Source organism: Talpa europaea (genome assembly GCF_964194135.1).
Source record: "Talpa europaea genome assembly, chromosome: 14".
NCBI lineage: Eukaryota > Metazoa > Chordata > Mammalia > Eulipotyphla > Talpidae > Talpa > Talpa europaea.
Window position 1 is genome coordinate 4,972,826 of NC_140082.1, and position 20,063 is coordinate 4,992,888.

At 43.0% G+C, this 20,063-nt stretch overlaps 1 protein-coding gene across 1 annotated transcript in view; it reads right to left on the minus strand.

The window, feature by feature from the left end:
- PPTC7 (protein phosphatase targeting COQ7) overlaps positions 1-19,488 on the minus strand; it is a gene marked incomplete at both ends in the record, with an annotated part of 34,577 nt that extends 15,089 nt beyond the window's left edge. Inside the window, one exon of the mRNA XM_084254306.1 lies at positions 19,266-19,488. Within this exon, the coding sequence (XP_084110432.1) occupies positions 19,266-19,488 (223 nt within the window). The remainder of the gene's footprint in view (positions 1-19,265) is intronic.
- Positions 19,489-20,063: the final 575 nt, after the last annotated feature.

Sequence of the window (20,063 nt, forward strand, 5' to 3'; positions counted from 1 at the left end):
ATCTGAGATAGTGCTGACAGTCAATCCTGGCGCTCACTGAATAATCTGTCAGCAGCTTACAGAGGCTGACCTGACTCAGTCCTTCAACATTAATCAGATTTCTCCCAGAATAGAGCACAACCTTTCAGGCACCTGTCTGCTTTTACATGGGAAGAAGATCCCAAGCAAAGTTACATCGGCCAAATTTCTTTAGAGGAAAAGGAGATTCAAAAAACATATAAACTTTTCAAAAAAGCTATAGGGAAAAAGGTCTTAATAAACACGTATAATTTACTTATAAAGAACAAATTATATAATAGGAAGAGTCTTATTTGGGGCTAGAATCAGGCTAAAACCAGAATAATCTACTACATGTGTACATTTGAAACTAGTTTAATTCATATTAGGCAGTAATTTCTATGAGGAAATGAGTATTTCCTTTTTCATAAGAAAAAGCTTCAATTGACAGAACACTGTTTAAAACAGCAGAATTAATCTAGATATAAAGGGAAATTTCATTCAGATTGCATTTCAAAGGTAAAGAAAACAACTATTAAAGGAGAGATTTTCTTGCTTGAGCTCCCAAATATATCAAACAGCAAAGGACAAGGTCATCCCTAATGCAAATGGAGGCCACACAGAACACTAGGAAACAGAGAAGGTTGAAGGGGACAAGTTGTGACTCTGAGGAGCTGACCTTTCAACAGTTAGAATGTGCACTCACACAGGAGCTACACGAATGGCTCCCATAAATGCAAGAGGGTTAAGAGTGAGTGGCTGGTAAATGCCTCTGGGGTACTGTGAGAGTGGAGCAAGCCTTCACTCAGGAAGGCACTTTCAGGTTAGGTTTCAGAAGTTAAGTCAGATTTCCAAGGCAGGGAAGAGTAATGACAGGAAAAGAACGGCAGACAACTAGGTGAGGCTGGGGCTTGGGTGAGTGAAGAAAACTTAAAACACACAGGACAGGAGCTGAAGTGTGGAGTGTTCAGAATTGCAGTCCAAGAACTTGAAACTGTATGCTGTGGCCTTGTACTGTCCAATAGGGGACCTGCTAGCCTCATGGGATACTGAGTTTGAAATATGGCTAGTTTGGAAAAAGATAGGGTGTTAAATGTGAAATACATATTGGATTCCGAAAATGTAGTACAAAAAAATTTTGTAAAATATCTTTGCATTTAGTATTAGTATATCAATATATGCTATTGAATATGTAGACATTTTTAGATGATGAATTTACATTAACTGCCTCTATTTCATTTTTCTTTCTTCATGTACTTACTAAAAAATTTAAAATTAAATGTGTTATTTATAGTCTATTTCTACTGGACAACACCGTGGCAATCAAAGTCATCAAGGTTCCTGGGTAGAAAAATGATCTGATAGTGGAGAGAAAGGGTTGGGAGAAGGGGAGAGGTTAGAAGTCTGATGTCAGCTGCAAGACCTTTAGGTCAGAGGAAAGTAGAAAATCATTGGAAATAAAAAAGGAATGGATACAAAGATACCCGCTTTATACACCAATACATTTCCTAGCATTGGGTTTCTAGATTTCAGGAATGAGGACTGAGCAGATGATCCCTAGTTGGAAAGGGAATGGAAATCCCCTTTAGAAGATACTCAATTCTGTCTCGGGTGTGCTAAGTTTCAGGCACTGGTGGAAAAGATCTGTCTAAAGTCAGGAACTATGAGTCTGCAGCTGGGAAGCAATTAGGGCCAGGCCTTCGACAAAGAGAACTGATACCATACGGGTGGAATATAGACAGCAGTAAGTTCAAGGAGTTACGGGGGAAGGAGGTATCTTATCTTAGGAATGAGAATTCCTGGCTAAATAGCTCATTTGCGAATTGCATCTTACTCTAGACATCAAGTTATAACTGCAAATCTGATAAATGATTTAAATTTAAGTAACAAGCAAGTAATTCAGTTTGTCAGAATGATACTATTTCTTCAGAGGTGATGAGAGATGAAGCTGAAAAGGTGGACTGGGTTGACAACTGGAAAGGCCTATTTAAGTTATATCTTTAAATCACTGCAATTATCTTAAATTTCCACTAATAAAATTCTGTCCATACACTCTAGCTTAAGTGTTTTTTGACCCAAAAATGCAATAAAAACCATTATTAGACTAAGTGGTTATATATTTGAAATAGCTGAACAAAAAAGGATAAGAGGAGCCCATAGGGCACAGAAAATTCCTTCAGTGTTATATCCCCCACCAAGAATTCTGTTATTCACACCAATAGCCAGAATATCAGAATTTTAAAAAAATGAAGTAACATGGATTTGTAACATTATATACATTACAGGTATGAAGCCTTACAAATCAACATCTGTATATACTATCTTATGTTTGTCACTGAAAGTCTAGTTTTTATCCATCACCAAACAACTGATTCCGTTTAACTGATTTACCCACCCAAATGTACCATGTGGGTGGAAATATCAGTCTTATGAAATGGGAAATAATCAACTAGAAAATACTTATAGCATTATGATTTTCTAATAAAATGTTTTATTTCATAGACCTAAATTTGTTTAGGTGAAGAGTTGAAAGAAAATTAATGATTCTGGTGTGTCATTTAAATATGCCTTTTTATTTATTTTATTTTTTTATAGAGGCATATTTTGTTTATTTATTTGTTTGTTTGTTTTGTTTATACATGCACTGGGTACAGTCAGAAGCGCGGGAGGGTGAGAGAATTCACCAGAGCCAGAGCAGGGAGCAGAGCAGGCAGAAGGACTGAAGCACACTGCTGAGGGGAGCGGCGGGCGGCAGGAGAGGTCTGCGCGCCATGTGGGACCCTCCTCTGGTGGCCGGGGAGCAGCCGGGGATCGAACCGGCGCCGCTGAGGCCGCGGGCAGCTTCGCAACCCAGCGCTCAACCGCTGCGCCACCGGGGAGGCCCTAAATATGCCTTTTTTTTTTTTTTTTTTTTTTATAGAGGCATGCTTTTATTTTGTTTGCTGGTTTGTTTGTTTGTTTTGTTTATACATGCACTGGGTACAGTCAGAAGCGCGGGAGGGTGAGAGAATTCACCAGAGCCAGAGCGGGGAGCAGAGCAGGCAGAAGGACCGAAGTACACTGCTGAGGGGAGCAGCGGGCGGCAGGAGAGGTCTGCGCGCCATGTGGGACCCTCCTCCAGTGGCCTGGGAGCAGCCGGGGATCGAACTGGCACCGCAGAGGCCGCGGGCAGCTTTGCAACCCAGCGCTCAACCGCTGCGCCACCGGGGAGGCCCTAAATATGCCTTTTTAGAATAAGAAAAGTTTTAAAAATCCAATTTTCATTTTTTTAAATAAACTTTTTTTTTAAAAAAGATTTATTTTTTTTATACAAGCACTGAGTACAGTCAGAAGCACGGGAGGGTGAGAAAACTCACCAGAGCCAGAGCAGGGAACAGAATAGGCAGACTGACGAAATACACTGCTGAGGGGAGCAGCGGGCGGCAGGAGAGGTCTGTCGCGCCATGTGGGACCCTAGCCGGTGGCCGGGTATTGAACCAGAGCTGCAAAGGCTGCGGGCAGCCCCGCAGCCCAGCATTCAACCACTGCGTCACCAGGAGAGGCCCCCAATTTTCATTTTTCTAAATAAGTTTTCTAAATATTTTTGTCTTTATAACCACACGAAACCAAAATTTTACTGTACTTTTAAAAATGACTTATTAGCTTTTTTTCCCAATGTGTTTTTATTTAATTTTCATTTATTTATTTACTCATTCATTCATTCATTCATTCATTCATTTAGTGCAGCCTCGCAACCCAGCGCTCAACCTCTGTGCCACCAGGGGAGGCCCTAAAAATGACTTATTAGCTTTTAAATGTAACTCAGAATTTTACTTAATAGCTGTGTTCTAGGGCAAAAGTTCAAGGAAAAAAGATTTGGTAAGCAGTTTAAAAATCCCATCTTTCCAATTACATATGGCAACCTAGCTGCAGTTGCAAAGGGCTCACCTTGAAAAAGACTTTGAATTAAACCAACATCAACTTGGTCTCTCCAGCACTGTCCTGCCATTCTTCTTAAACCCTTCCTATTACACTGGAATTCAGATTGACATGCAAGTTACAAAGCAAATGTTCTTCAGAAGAAAGTGATGCCCAAAGACAACTAAATTTCAATTTTAATATGACTGCCAATGATGAAAAATCTGGCTATTTAATTTTATCCAAAAATAGACTCCGGCAGAATTTTATTTTTTTTATTTTTATTTTTTTAAAGATTTATTTATACAAGCACTGGGTACAGTCAGAAGCGCAGGAGGGTGAGAGAATTCACCAGAGCCAGAGCAGGGAGCAGAACATGAAGAAGGACAGAAGTACACTGCTGAGGGGAGCAGCAGGAGGCAGGAGAGGTCTAACGCGCCATGTGGGACCCTCGCAGGCAGCCGGGGATCAAATCAGCACTGCAGAGGCTGTGGGCAGCCTCGCAGCTCAGCGCTCAACCACTGCGCCACCAGGGGAGGCCCTCTGGCAGAATTTTAAATATGAAGTAGTACCCAAAGGCAACAGCCTCATTTCTTTTTTTAAAAAAAGATTTTATTTATTTTTGTGTAGAAGAACTGGGGTGTAAGCCAGAGGTGTGGGGAAGTGAGAGGATTCACCAGAGACTGAGTGGGGAGTAGAGAAGATTTACTGAAATACACTGCTGAGGGGAACAGCAGCAGGTGAGACAGGAGGGGTCCGCTGTTTGGGATCAATCTCAGGCTGCTGCGGTAGGCCATGGTGGGCTGTGGGGAAATCGTGGCAGGGCACTGAGACTTAAATCCCCAGGCCACCAGGGAGGTGCCTCAGCTTCATTTCTTGCATCTTTGGTGATCTCAAGGCATTTTACAGGTATTTCACACTCTAATGGAGAAGGTCCCTACAGGGATTTTTTCCCCCCCTATCAGTTAAACACATCTATCTTTCTGGAATGGTTACCTAATAGTGAACTGAACTTGCCAGTAGAGAAACTGAGTATGAATCTGGCAGGAACACAAGAGTTGAACAATAGAAGTAGCAGGAGACCCTCTACCTGGAGGAATAGAGATATCTGGTTTTACACTTCTGGAGCGTGTCCATCTAATATGGAACTGGCTAGGCAGTGTTTATTGCAGTGCTGCAGTCGGCTTCTTTATGCTGAGGGTCTTCTTCAAATATAATCTAATGGACTTAGATTTTACCCTATTTGTTTAGAGATATCACATTATAAAGAACTGTAACTACAAAAAAGTGAGATCAGATTATAAACTCAATTTCTATCAAATCGGACAGTTGACATTTGTATCAACATTTCTGAAGCTTCAACTATTTGGGATTTTAAGAACACTCCCCTGTGATTCAGGACTGTAAAATGTTGTATCTGCAAGTAATTATCCCAAAGGGAACAAAAAGCAGGATTACTGAAAACAACACAACAACATAATCAACGTTTGAATTATTCAGAAAAGTACAACTTGCTTAGACTAACAGTCCTTTCAGTTCTCTAGAGGTGAAATTACAGATTATGATGTTCTTCCTGCTTTAACAAGCAAGTGATATATTCCCTTTGCAAGAAGTTTCCCCAAAGCAACTACTCTGTATTAATCACAATGAAACCTCCATCTTGATTCTCCAGAGACCAAGTTTACGTAAAGAACCCAAGATCTCTAAGCAGAACAGCTAACTCAAAAACTAACGCAATGAAGCAAAAAGGATAGAAAGGAAGAAAGGCTCAACTCCGTGATAAAGGAACCTATACGCAAAACTCAAATTCCACTAAAGAAATGGAACTGCCCAGGACAGCTAAATTCAAAAAAGGTTTCAAAACAGGACTAAATAGTCCTATTTTATATTTTAGAATTCCAAACAGTTCCCTTTTCATTTAGTAAACATGAAAACATTTATTAATCAATTTTACGTGCACATTGCACACATAGACAAACTCATACCTGTTCAGAATACTTCATTAACTAGGGATGATAATTTCTAGGCAGTTGCTTTGTCTTAAAAAGCACTGAAAAATGCTGGAAAGAGAATTCAGAAATGATATTGTGATGGGAAAGAAACTCAAAGTCAACCTTTTCAAAATAAAAATGTTGTTTTAATTTCAGCACTTCTGTTTAAATACCAAAGATTTACTATGGAAGGATGGTTGAAGGTGAATCCAAGGAAGGGCTTATTTTATGGACTTGGGTGTGAAACACTGTCTTCTGCCACACAACCTGCAGAGCTAAAGGTGAACTCAAAGAACCGGTAACTTCACTGCTTTCTGACCTGCAGCAGTATCTTCTTCGAATGCTAAATGTTGTTAGTAATGCTTTCCGGAGGGGAAGCAACAGAAAAATCATCTGGAGCGTGTGTGTCTGTCTGTCTCACACTTCTAAGTTAAAAACAACAGAAGCAAGGCTCTTAGTGTGTTACAGAATTAAAAGCTTCTATTAAAGCTGAAGCTTTTGTTGGTTACTAGGTATTAGAAAATGTTATATAATAACTTATAATTTAACATTTAAGTAAGAAAGTAACAAATGAAGTCCTGATGTGTATTGGTCCTTTAGACTGAGAGAAAATTTTTCCTTCTTTTTAAAATTTCTGAGATCTGGGCATCCCTGGTGGCACAAGGGGTTAAGATGCAGCCTGTGGAGCTGTCCGCAGCCACTGCAGCAGGAGTTCGATCCCCGGCCAGGGAGTCACCCACATGGCGCAGCAGGCCTCTCCTGACTTGCCCGCTGCTCCCCTCAGCAGTGTATTTCAATAGATCCGCCTGTTCTGTTCCCCACTCTGTCTCTGGTGGGTCCTCCCACCTCCTGCAACCTCTGGCCTGTACCCTTAGTTCTTGTATGCATAAATAAATCTTTAAAAAATAAAATAAAATAAAATTTATGAGATCAGGGCCTCCCTGGTGGTGCAAAGGGTTAAGTCTCAGCACTATGAAGCAATCCACAGCCTCTGCAGCACGACTTCAATCCCCGGCCAGGGAGGTGATCCACATGGCGCAGCAGACCTCTCCTGGCTCTCCAGCTGCTCCCCTCAGCAGTGAATTTCAGTCATTCTGCCTGTTCTGCTCCCCACTCTGTATCTGGTGAATCCTCTCATCCCACCCCCACCTCTGGCCTGTACCCCAGCTCTTATATGCAAAAATAAATAAAATAAATATTTTTAAAAAGAACTTAAAAAATAAAATTTATAAGATTAGACCTAAAATTCCGGTCTTAAAAGTTAATGTAATATTTTTGACAATTAATCCATATCTCCACCCAAGGGTACTTTTTATCCCCCCCCAACCCTCACTTTTTTCACTCTATAAAAATAAGGGCTGACCTTTACTAAAATACCATCCTCTGGAAGAGGTCAAGAGGCACAGGTAATCCTGGCACAGATGTACTTTTTTTTGTTGTTGAGAAAATCATTCTGAGTAAAGCCTGCCACATGGAGAAGTAGCACAGTTATATGGTACAACATATATCGTTCAATTAAAGAATGGTCTTTGAGTGGTACAGCAAGGACTTTTTTTCCTTTTCCATACTTTCCTATTTTCCAGTAATGAACACAGGTTACCTTGCTGAGAGATGACAAAAACTACCATTCAATATAAATTCATTTAGAATTACATTTTACTTTTACATTTAATATTAAAGTTAATTTTATTGAATTTTCTATATGCAAGGCAGTGTGGTGAAAGGGAACTACAAGGACTTACACATAACAGAAAATTTCTTGCCTATGGAACTTAAAATCAAGTGGTAATGACTATGGTATGGAAGGGATATTGGAGGGGTTTATAATAAATAGCTATACTAAAGCAAAATAAATATGCCACCAAAAAATCAAAAGTAAGGAGGTTCAGATTACATCTAGCTGAAGGAATCAGAGAAGTATTCATGGAGAGAGAAACGTCTAATATGAGCCTCGAAGGATGAGAATGGGGCATTTTAGTGTAAGAGGCCAGAGACATTTAGGGTTCTCTGCAACTCTGACTAAAAGGACAAGTCCCTAAAGGTTAGGGTAGGAGCTCTAAAAGCAGAAAAACTAGACCACCAGGTAAATGCCTATCCTACTCCTACCAGGAATCTCAAACCAGCAATCAGTCCAAACAATGCACAGCAGGTGTTAAGGCATTGAGGCAGTCCCAGAAAGAAAAGGGCTAGCCTGAGGTCACCAAGGTCCTACAGGCTAGGCCCTTGGAGGGCTAGTTCAACAAAGGTGCCATGGGTCTTTATTTGCTTTAACTAAGGGGCTTTGCTCAACTATTACCCTAGGAATAACTAATGACAAATAGTATTCGGACTCAGCGAGTAAGTTTGTACGTTTTTGATCTAACTTGAAAGGCTGTGTTACACTGAGCAAGAGCACAGTCTCCTGAAATAAATTTTGGACTAGGATGAAGTGAATGAAGTAAGGATGCCTTGTGCAGCTCTCTGAGTCGCCAAATCTTTACCTGTGAATAGGAATAATGCCATATCACTGCAGGGTTGGTATGAGGAACGGGATAATGGTTAAAGAGTACCTGCAACAGAGCCTGGCGCACGGCAACAACAGGCAATCAATCAAAGTGATATCTCTCTTTAAGACCAAATAGCAGCATATAGACCAGTCTAGCCTGCAGCAATCAGAAGAAAGATTCTTTGACCAGTATTTGCAGGCTGCAAGCACCACAAACACTAGTCCGTTGTCACAACCAAAAGACAATCCCCACTCAAAGATAATGTATAAAAGATGAGTGGTTCATTCAGCTTTTCCGGTCACACATCCACCACTATTCAATAACCCATTAAACATTTAACAGCAACATTTCCAATCTGGAAGGAACAAATATATATTTGTCTCTAAAAAATACACAACAAAAAAGATGCAATTGCTCTGAAGAATTTTTTTTTTAAAGCCATAAATGACTCTGAAGTAAATTAAACAAATCTTGTAAGAGCCTACTGCCTATTTATGTGCCAGGGCTCAGCCTCAGAAATTTCTCCTTTTCTCAAAGACCCATAAATAAATGGGTCTAGCCATTTCCTTAGGGAACTACAAAGACAGCAGCACCTCTGTCATAACGTTCCTGTCTCCTTCCTCCTTTATACTGTGAGCCCCTCCATGTTGGGTCTCTTCCACACTGCTAACCATCCCAGGCAATGGCCTGGTTTTCAACTCTGCAACACAGGAGGTTGGAATCCAAACCCCGCCTCCTGTGCCTATGGTGGGGCTGGGCCTTCTAGCAAGGATAAAACTAAACCATGTACCTGCACTGATCACTGTAATAAGAGTCATGGCCTGAGCACTCAGGATTCAATATAAGGCCAGCTAGATGCAAGCATACCGCGACCCAGATGATTTTGCTTCTGAGGTGCCTCTTGCACCAAGCAATTCTGCTTTTTCTTCCCAAACCTGATTATTTTCTGGCATTTCCCAATGTGATTAAGGGCAGGCAACCCACCCCTTGCTTCCGTATTTGGGCTAGACTATCTTAAGGAATCTTCAGATGCAAAACTTCAATTCCTTTTTCTCTTGTCCTCTTCACTCACTTAAGGCCTGTCGACTATGTCTGCAATGTGTCTGAAGCACTACTTCCCATTGCCCTACTTATAGCCCCCTCTAACTCAGACTATTTCAGCAGTTTCCTAACTAACTTGTCTTTTGCCTTCCGTTCTTCTATTATGCCCTCTGCATCAATTTTTTTTTAATAAGGTTGCTAAGTCCATGTTACTCCTCCCTCAACTTGCAAGTATATTCATTTACTGTATATGTAAAAACGTTCCCTACAAGGATACACAAGAAGATGGAAACACTGGTCACCTCTTAGGAGAACTCCGTAGGCAGGGGATAAAGGTTGGAGTGAGACTTCATTGTGCATGATTTTGAATTCTGAAAACTATTAAATTTTTTTTAAAGATTTATTTATTTAAGCATACAAGAACTGGGGTACAGGCCAGAGGTGGTGGTGGTGGTGAGAGGATTCACCAGAGACAGAGTGGGGAACAGAACAGGCAGATTGACTGAAATACACTGCTGAGGGGGAGCAGTGGGGAGACAGGAGAGGTCTGCTGTACCATGTGGGTATCTCCCCTGCCAGGATCAAACTCGGGCTGCAGAGACTTCCGACAGCTTCATAGGTTGCCTCTTAACCCCTTGCGCACCAGGGAGTCCCTAAATAAATTATGTATGTGTAAAATGTATTCACAAAACACACTAACCTTGTTATGCACAGACCATTACTGATTGATGATTTTAGTGTGCATGAAGAAAAACTAATGCCAGCAAAGTTGCCATTGAAGAACCAAGAGAAGCAGGTATTTTAAACAATGTACCTAAATACCTATCTTTTTGGATTTTTTTCAGTTCAAAGAAACACCAAAAACCCTATTACTAACTAATGGTCAATCTAGAAGTTATGAAGAGTTTTCTAGCTCTTAGGGAAATATCTCAAAGCCATTTTATTATTCCAAACTGCTACCCAAACATTGATGTGAAAATAGAAACATTTTTTGTTTGTCTCATTCAACACAGCTTTTTGTGTCTACCTCAAATATCTGTTATGTCAAAAAAACTTGCTGGATGATAGAATGCTTGAAAGTTCAAAATGTACAACTATAATAGTAGTACAAAAAGAAAGAAATTCTCTTTCCAAAATAGCCTGTTAACGAGTCAAAGAAAAATCAGTGCAAAAATGTGTTGGGATTGGCCTGAGTCAAAATAGTACTGGGCCCTTCCACAGAAAGCCCTCTTTGTAGTAAGTCACTTTTGTAGTCTCTGGCAAAGTTCTTATAGTCATTTCGTAGTCCTTGGGATTCATACCAACAATTCAATCAATTCTGGAACTGTTCACCAGTTACAAACTTATTCACCTCAAAAACAACTGTTTAATAAAATATTTATAAACTGTTAAATATGACAGACTGAAGATCAACAGTATGTTTACTGAGGAGGACAATTTGATAGTAACTGAAAAGTACAAAGTAGTATTACCTTTCTTGAGGGATCTATGTTACTATCTGTATCAAAGGCTTTGCAAATGATTATAGCCTTGACTCAAGAACTCCTCCTCAAGGAATTTATCCTAAGAAAATGTTTAGATGTAGAGATATTCACACTAGCATTACTGGTGTTACTTATAAAAGAAAACTGGAAACTATCTAAGTAAATAAAAATGGAGGTGATTAAATAAATTATGGATTGTACATGCAATAAAGTATGATGCAGTTATGCCTGTCAGCATGGGAACATGCTCAATTTACACTACATAAAATAACATTATAGAGCAGAAAAAACATTAACCCAATTTTATTTAATAATACGTATACATACAATAGAAAATATAAAGGCTGCAGGAAACCACACTGACAGAGGTGAGTTATGAGTTACAGGTATTTTATACTGTCCTATTCTGAAGATGTTACTTTTATAAGCACAAAACCAAACCATTTAGTTTAAAAGCACTAAATATACAAGCAAGAGACTTGGGTTTCCAGTTATGACATTAGCTGTAAGGACCTTATTGATGAGTCAACTTTAGAGATGAGGAAACAGATATAGATTAAGCCAAGACAGGAACAGCAATTATTTCATAGTTAGAAAAATTAAGGTAAAACATAAACACAGAGTAAAATCTGAAGAACTACATAAAGCACTGGTAGGATGAGTCATGTTTTGTGTTAAGATACTAAAATGCTTAGGAGAAACAGTGAAGTACTTTTGCTCTAAGGAAAAAAAGCTTCTTTGGCCCCCATTTGCTCCAGAAACCTCATTGGGATATTATTCAAAGGCAGTTAGCATTTCTTTTCTTTTTTAATATTTTCAACTAAATGGAAAGAGCTATGCCAATTGTCAACTCAAGTTTATTTTTATTTTTTAAAAAAGATGTATTTATTTATGCATACAAGAGCTGGGATACAGGCAAGAGATGCTGGGGGTGAGAGGATTCACCAAGACAGAGCGGGGAACAGAATAAGCAGACTGACCAAAGTACACTGCTGAGGGGAGCAGCGGGCGAGTCAGGAGAGGTCTGCTGCGCCATGTGGGCTGCTCCCTGGAGGACCAGGGGATCGAACTTGTGCTGCAGAGACTGTGGACAGCTTCACAGATTGCGTCCCAACCTCTTGCACTACCAGGGAGGCCCCTGTCAACTCAAGTTTAAATTAGTAAGTGTAGGGGCCTCCCTGGTGGCCTAGGGGTTAAGTCTCAGCAGTACCATAACTGCAGCCTGAGCTTGATCCCAGGTCAGGAAGGGCTAACCCACATGGTGTGGCAAGACCTGTCTTGATTGCTGTTCCCCTCAGCAGTGTTATGTATTTCAGTAGATCCGCCTATTCTACTCCCAGCTCTGTCTCTGGTGAATCCTCTCACCACCTGCCCCTCTGGCCTACACCCCAGTTTCTCTACACAAAAATAAATAAAATCTTTTTTAAAAAAATATTTTATTTATTTGTATACAAGAACTGGGGTACAGGCCAGAGACACGGGAGGGTGAGAGGATTCACCAGAGACAGAGTGGGGAATTGAACAGGCAGACTGAAGAAATACACTGCTGAGGGGAGCAGTGGGCGAGACAGGAGAGGTCTGCTTCACCATATGGGACTCTCGCCGGCTGGCCGGGATCGAACCTGTGCTGCAGAGGCTGCGGACAGCTTTACAGTGTGGCGCTCAACCCACTGCGCCACCAGGGAGGCCCAAAAATAAAATCTTAAAAAAAAAAAAAAATGTATGTTATCAGGTCAAAGTTCTCTGCTGTAGGTCAACTTTTACAAAAAGTCTTGATTTTTGATGTAGTCTAACAATAGAAAACAAATGAGTTTATATCTTAGAGTGACAGAAAACTATCAGATTTTTAAAGTATTTGACAACTCCAAATAAGATACATCAAAACATTTTAATCTAAAGAAAAAAAACTAGGATGTAGGAAACCGTTTCTTAAACATGAGACCAAAATGAATTCTGAAAGGCAAACTCATGAGGCATACCATTTTTCAGCTGACTAGAATTTCTGGTTTGAAGGCCAAATTCCTTTAGAAAAACTGCTAACTTATTTCTCCCAAAGCATTTTCCTGTAATTTCTGAACCTAAAGTCTCAGGCAAGGCCTTTCTAAAAGGCATGGAAACCTACATAAAATGAATGACATTTAGTTGAACTTGACATAAGCTTTATTCAAAGAACATGGGTAGAGGTCAAAAATTCTGACCTGGCAGAGTGCTTCTTGAGTCACACACTAGTACAAACTCCATTTGGATACTGTTGCAACCCTCCAGATTATGTATTGACCAGTTCTGCGAAGCAGTACTAAAGTTCAGAGAAGAGCCTCCTCCCACGCAGGCCCTCCTCCTCCCACCCCCCAAAACCCCAATACAACCAACTAACATCTGCATCCTACCTTCTGCTATAGTTCAAAACCTTTTTTACAAAGATATTTTCTAAAAAGTGTAACAGCTATGCTTTTAAAATTCAATTACTCCCTCTACAAAAAAAGATTTACCTGTTATTCACCAACAACCTTTAAAGAGGTTATTGCCAGAGAGAAGCTAGAAGTTGGGAAAATTTGAAACTAAGCTCAAGAATTTCTAAAGACTTGTGAAAAAAGGAAAAATAGCTCTTTAAAAAAATGAGGAAATGACTTAAATTTGTCTTATAAAAATCTTTTTAAAAGAAAAATATAGGGTCTCCCTGGTGGTGCAAGGGGTTAACCTATGAAGCTCTCCGCAGCCACTGCAGCATCGAGTTCCATCCCCTGCCAAGGAGCAACCCACATGGCACAGCAGACCTCTCTTGACTTGCCAGCTGCTTCCCTTAGCAGTGCACTTCAGTCAATCTGCCTGTTCTGTTCCCCACTCTGTCTCTGGTGAATCCTCTCACCATTCACACCTCTGGCCTATACCCCAGTTCTTGTATACAGAAATAAATCTTTTTTTAAAAAAAAGTAAAACATATTTATATAGCAAAACAAGGAAAAAGTCAGGGAGCAAGAGTCTAAAAAACTAGCACAAATTTCCTCTATCTATCCACCTGTAATCTTATTACAGAATGACAGGAGAGAGAAAAGTCAGTCAGATAGCAACTAGTGAGTGACTTCTTAAACCCTGCAGTGTCTATGCATCCTAAAAGGCTCTTTTACCAAACTCACAACTCTCACACTTCCTTAATATTCCACAATTTTCTCTTGAAAGCCTATAGATCATTTTGACATCAAGTATATTTAAAGTACTGAATGATTTCAAAACATATATAGGATGCCATTTAAAAAATATTTTCTTTTGTATAATAATCAGAATCACATAAAAATAAATATCTAAAAACAATTCCTAATGTAGAGTTACAATATAACCAACAAACCCATTTCTAGGTGTACATGTTCACACAAACCTTGTACACAAATATCATAGCCACACTATTTTTTTTAATTTTTTTTTAAATTTTTTCTAGAGGCATGTCTTATTTATTTATTTTATTATTTGTTTGTTTGTTTGGTTTATACATGCACTGGGTACAGTCAGAAGCGCGGGAGGGTGAGAGAATTCACCAGAGCCAGAGCGGGGAGCAGAACAGGCAGAAGGACCAAAGGACACTGCTGAGGGGAGCAGCGGGCGGCAGGAGAGGTCTGCACACCATGTGGGACCCTCCTCCGGTGGCCGGGGAGCAGCCGGGGATCGAACCAGCGCCGCAGAGGCCGCAGGTAGCTTCGCAACCCAGCGCTCAACCGCTGCGCCACCGGGGAGGTCCCATAGCCACACTATTAACAGTCAAAAAGTAGAAATGACCCAATGTCCACTAATAGATAAATGGATGAAAAAAATGTGGTGAATGCATGAAGTGGAATATAATTCAGCCATAAGATGGAATGAAGTTCTAATACATGCTGCAATGTGGGTAAATGAAAAAAAAAGTCACAAAAGACCACATAGTATATGATTCCGTTTATATGAAATGTCCAGAATGCTGTGACAAATCTACAGAGACTACTTTCTGTTACCAGAGATTAGGGGGAGGGACAAGAACATGGCAAAGGGTATTTCTTTTGGGGTGATGGAAATGTTCTGGAACTATATAGTTAGTGATGGTCATTGCACAACTTTGTATACTAAAAACCAGTGAATTTTTCACACTAAATGGTGAATTTTATGGCAAGTAAATGATATCTCCCAATTTTTATAATTCAATCAAGATCATGTCTGTTGGGCCTCCCTGGTGGCGCAGCGGTTGAGCACTGGGTTGCGAGGTTGCCTGCAGCCTCTGCAGCGCCAGTTCGATCCCCAGCCACCAGGCGAGGGTCCCGCATGGAGAGCAGCCCTCTCCTGCCGCCCGCTGCTTCCCTCAGCAGTGTATTTCATCACTCTGCCTGCTCTGCTCTCCCCTCTGGCTCTGATAAATTCTCTCACCCTCCCGTGCTTCTGACTGTACCCAGTGCTTATATAAATAAATAAATAAATCCTTTTAAAAAAAAAAAAAAAATCATGTCTGTTGCCCACAGGTAGATCAGGCAGAATTTTGACTTCCAGAAAATTATGACTATATAACAATAAAACTGATTTCCTGACATGGTTTACAATTATCTAGCTGAGGGAAATTCCAAAGAGGACTTCATAAAGGCTGAAATAAGCGCTGATACACTCTCCCAAGGTGACTGCTTTGTTAAAAAGACAACTCATTTTCAGATATCTAGAGATTCTACCAAACACACTGAAATTACCATGACTGACAATATCAAATTCTACCTAGCCTAGTCACTTTCTAAATAAAATTCAGATCTTGATATTGTTCCTGTAATCCTTGTAGCTTAAGACAACTACCTTTAAGGCTGACATTACTCACAAAACACCCCAAAATCCTGACCATAATCAAAATCAGATCCAAAGGCTAGCAAATGATATTGTTTTCATTTTTTTTAGTTTTCAAGTTAAATCAAATGTAAATAATAACATCTCGCAGCTTTATAAGAATTACTCTACAACTCTATTCAGAGGCCAGAATTTACTTGGCATAGACCACACTACCATTTTTAAAGTGGTTTCAGTAAACTGTGGTTTAGAATGCAGAGGAGTTTCTGTTGCATTTTATTATGAGTCACAGAGTGAATAAAGAAGTTGTAAAAAAAAAAAACACACACACACACATGCACATAACACATACACACCCTGAAGCAGGGACAGCATTAGGACAAACAGTACCAGAGACAGGCTGGTTTGGATCTATCTTGTCAAGAAAATGTAACCAGTGGTATGATGTAAAGAGGACTGAAATGTGGGGTCTAGGTACTAGTCCCCGTTCTGCCATTAACTAGCAGAATAACCTGAAGGAAGTCAGTTGACCCTCTGTAGGCCTCAGTTTCTCATCAGAAAATGAAAGAACTGGACTCCAAGGTTTCCTCTAAGTTTTACGACTCTCAGTGGTGTTTGAGTCTATTGTTAAGTAGGTTAGGGCTCTGGGAGGCCCAGTCATTCACACTAGGAGGCTCTCATATTTTTGCGTACCTAGGCTTTGGTGCCATACAGAGGAATGAAAGACCGGATTAGCCACAGGGAAGAAGGAAGAAATGTACACACAGCTCCAGCTTGTGCTGGCTTACTCCTGTTGGACCTAATAAAGAGAAAGCACCTTTGCCAATTTTCCAGGGGATAGGAGCGGTTCCTGTGTCTCACCACACCCACCATAGTTGATTTTTCCTAAAAGAAATCCAGTGGGGATTTCAGAAATGCTGTAAAGCACCAAGTACTTTTAGTCATTCCATGACTAACAGTTCACTTCTAAATCAAAGAAAGTGTTTTTTTTAATTTCTCACACGAAATAAACAGCTTTCATTCCAAACAAAGAGTCCTAGATGACTGCAATGAGTTGCACAGATACTCAGTAATAAACAAGATGTCAACCCAAAGAAAATGTATTATCAATAAAAATATCAGGTTCACAACACTGAGGTCAACATAGCCTTTTAATGCAATTCAATTTACAAGTGCAATTTCCAGAGCAGAAAGCAATATTAAAGGCTGACTGAGACTCATCACCTCTTTCACAGCAAGAAGATAATCTTGCTGTGGGATGGATGGTGTCAAAAAAGTAGAAGTAGTCATCATATGGACTGCTATGTGGCAGCCACAGATCAAATGAGGCCAACTCAGAAGCTATTTCATGTATCTTCCAAGAAGGTTTTCTAGAAGAGAAGTCCTAGAGAAGTCCTTCAGAACAGAAGTCCTAGAGAACCTATCCCTTAATGTCTTTCCCCCACTTGCAAAACACACACACACACACACACACACACACACACACACACAGAGTCTCTGTCTCTTTCTGTCTCTCTCTCTGTCAGACCACCACTAGGACATGTAAGCTACCATCTGTCTGACTGTGCCTAGCAGCAATCCTTTGAGGAAGGGTATGCAGCTGGTTCTTAATTTATGGGCTGTGCATGGACCTCTAGCTGGACCTAGAGGATCTAGATGGACCTCATAGGGTCAGTGAAATCCCTAAGAGCCCTTGCAAAATTTTGTCTCTACGCACGTTTTTCTGGGGCGAGCGCCCTGGGCAGTGTGTGAATCACAGAAGTATGTGTTAATCAAAGAAAATTAAGAACCACCGTAATAGCACCAGATATAAAACTGAAGAAATCTATTTAACGTCCAAGTGAGTAACAAGGGAAGTAATACCTATTATTTAAAGTGCAAAATAACAAAGGATGTTGTCTTTTTGAAACAAAAGGAAGATAAGATCTGATGGGCAGAAGTCCTGGAGGGTCAGGTAGTCCTCTGCCTTTGTCCTCTAGTCTAGATGAAGAAAATCATCTAAGAAGACTGTACCTAAAACCACAAATCAGTGTTAGCAAGTGCCAAAGCTGAGCCTCAAATTTGGGCAAGTTTCTGACAGGATGGTATGTTTTTATACATTTTTCAAAAGGGGTTTGACCAAATCCCTCCATAATTTTAATACCTTCCTTCACTAATAAGGTAGCCTTCAAAAAATTTTAAATTAAGCTTGGACCTAAAATAATTGCCAAATGATCCACCAATTCACAAATATTTCACAAAAGGCAGCATATAGCAAATTTACAAGGGGGAACCCCATCAGCTTATGAGCCCTATCCTGTTGCACTGTGACTGCAACTTGAAAAAGCAGCACAGATTACAAGTTCATTGAGAGAAGAGTTCCTAAATGCAATGACAAATGATAGCCACTGACAGTCCTTTAAAGAGGATACTGAGTCAGGGTCAAGCTGACTTCAGAGCGGATTTGTATGATTTTCATCTGCAAGCTCCTCCACCTTCCAAGGAGTGAATGTGTCTCTCAAATGTGCATCGATACTGTTGCCTGAACACTCAATCATCTTTTTTAAGCCCAGGTAATGGGTCACTTGTAAATTAAACTGAGGACCACCTTTCCGGTCCCATGTTCACAAACACTACATGTGGTAGAAGCAAAGATAATAGGCAGTTATTCTGAGATCAAATTAAGAAATAATTATTGTCATAAAAAGTTACAGGGCTATTTGTTCCAGTGCCAAACTTGGCCTCTGCATATGAAACTTAACGTAATCAGGAACTCAATCCACCAGAGAAAGGAAACCAAAGTGACATCTGAACCCAAGTTCAATGACAGCATGTCCTTCAAAGACAGCGCTTTACTGACTGAGACCTAATGGCAACCATCCTAGGGCACAGCAACTGGCTGCTCGGAGTCACAGCCTTTTCTACATTCGCACAAGAGTAAACGGAACAGTCCTTAGGGAGCACCTGTGGCCTGAAAAGACTCCAAACCGCTTTCTTGACTGCAGTCTCGACCATTCCATTTGGGGTCAAGGAGACTCTCCCACCCCGAGTGACCTTAAGGGGCACGATCCGGCCGGGACCGTGGGTTCCGTCCCGGCCGGCGGCCCCGCCGCGGGCCTCGGGCAGGGACGGCGATCCGGTCACCCGCGAGCCGGCGACAGCGCGCGGCGGGGCCGCGCGGGGCTCCCGACGGTCTGGGCGCCGGGGACCCCGCGGCCGGGGAGCACGCGCGGCTCAGGGATCCCCGCGCGCGGGGCGGGGGGCGGGGGCCCGCGCGAGGTCGGGAGCTGCAGGTGTCGCGGGGGGAGGGACGAGGGCGCCCGGGGCGGGCACCGCCGAGCGGCCGCGCGGGCGGCCCGGGGCTCAGGCGGTGACCTTGGGCACGTGCTCGGCCGCCCCGCGCCCCGGCTCCCGGCGCCGCGACGGGGCGGTGGAGGCAGCGGCCGCCCGCGCGGGCTGGCGCGGCGCCGGGCGCAGAGTGAGCCGCCCCGCGCGGGCCACCCCGGCGGCGCCCGCGCCCGGAGCCGGAGCCGGAGCCGGAGCCCGCGCGGAGTCCCGGGGGGCGGCCGGGGGCGGGGGGCCGGGGCGGGGGGCGCGGGCCTCACCGAGCACGTCGGCCGAGCGGTGCCGCGCCACGAAGCACGCGTCGTCCCCGTAGCACGCGCCCTTCTTGAGGAGGCCCTTGCGGAAGTCCTTGCCGAAGCCGCAGCCGGCCGTCACCAGCCCGTAGTCGCCGCCGCCGCCGCCGCCGGCGCGCGGGTCGGTCTGCGAGAGGCCGCCGAGCACGGCGCGGGCCACCAGCCGCCCGTACGAGAGGACCGAGAACATCGCGGCCGCCGCGCCCCCGAGGAGGCGGGGGGCCCGCGGCGCAGGAGGACGCGGAGGCCCCGGCCCGGCTCGCTCCTCAGCCGCCGCGCCGCCGCCGCCGGGACGCTCCTCAGGGCGGCGCGCAGTCGCCGCCGCCGCCCCCGCCCGCCGCGCGGGGCCTCGCACACGCTCCACCGCGCGCACAGGAGCCAGAGCGAGGTCAGAGCCGGCGGCTCCTCCGCCTCAGCCCGACCCGGGTCCCGGCTGCAGCCGCCGCTGCCGCCGCCATCTTCCGCTCCACTAGCGTGTTCCGGGCCGCGCCGGCAGCACCGCCCCCTCCGCGGCCCCGCCCCCGGCCCCGCCCCCGCCCGCGGCTCCGGCCCCGGCCCCGCCCCCTTGGGCTCGGTGCCCTATGCTGTCACTGAGACAGAGCGTGCGCAGAGGGTGTGGACGCAGTGTCTCCTGGGAGTTGTAGTCCCGGCGTTGTCGCCTGGGGCTAGACTGCCCAGGACCTGGCAGGATTCCCCAGATGCGGGACCTAGGCTAAGTTACTGAGAATTACAGGTGGGGTCTGTGAAAGTTCTCTCTCCTGTTTC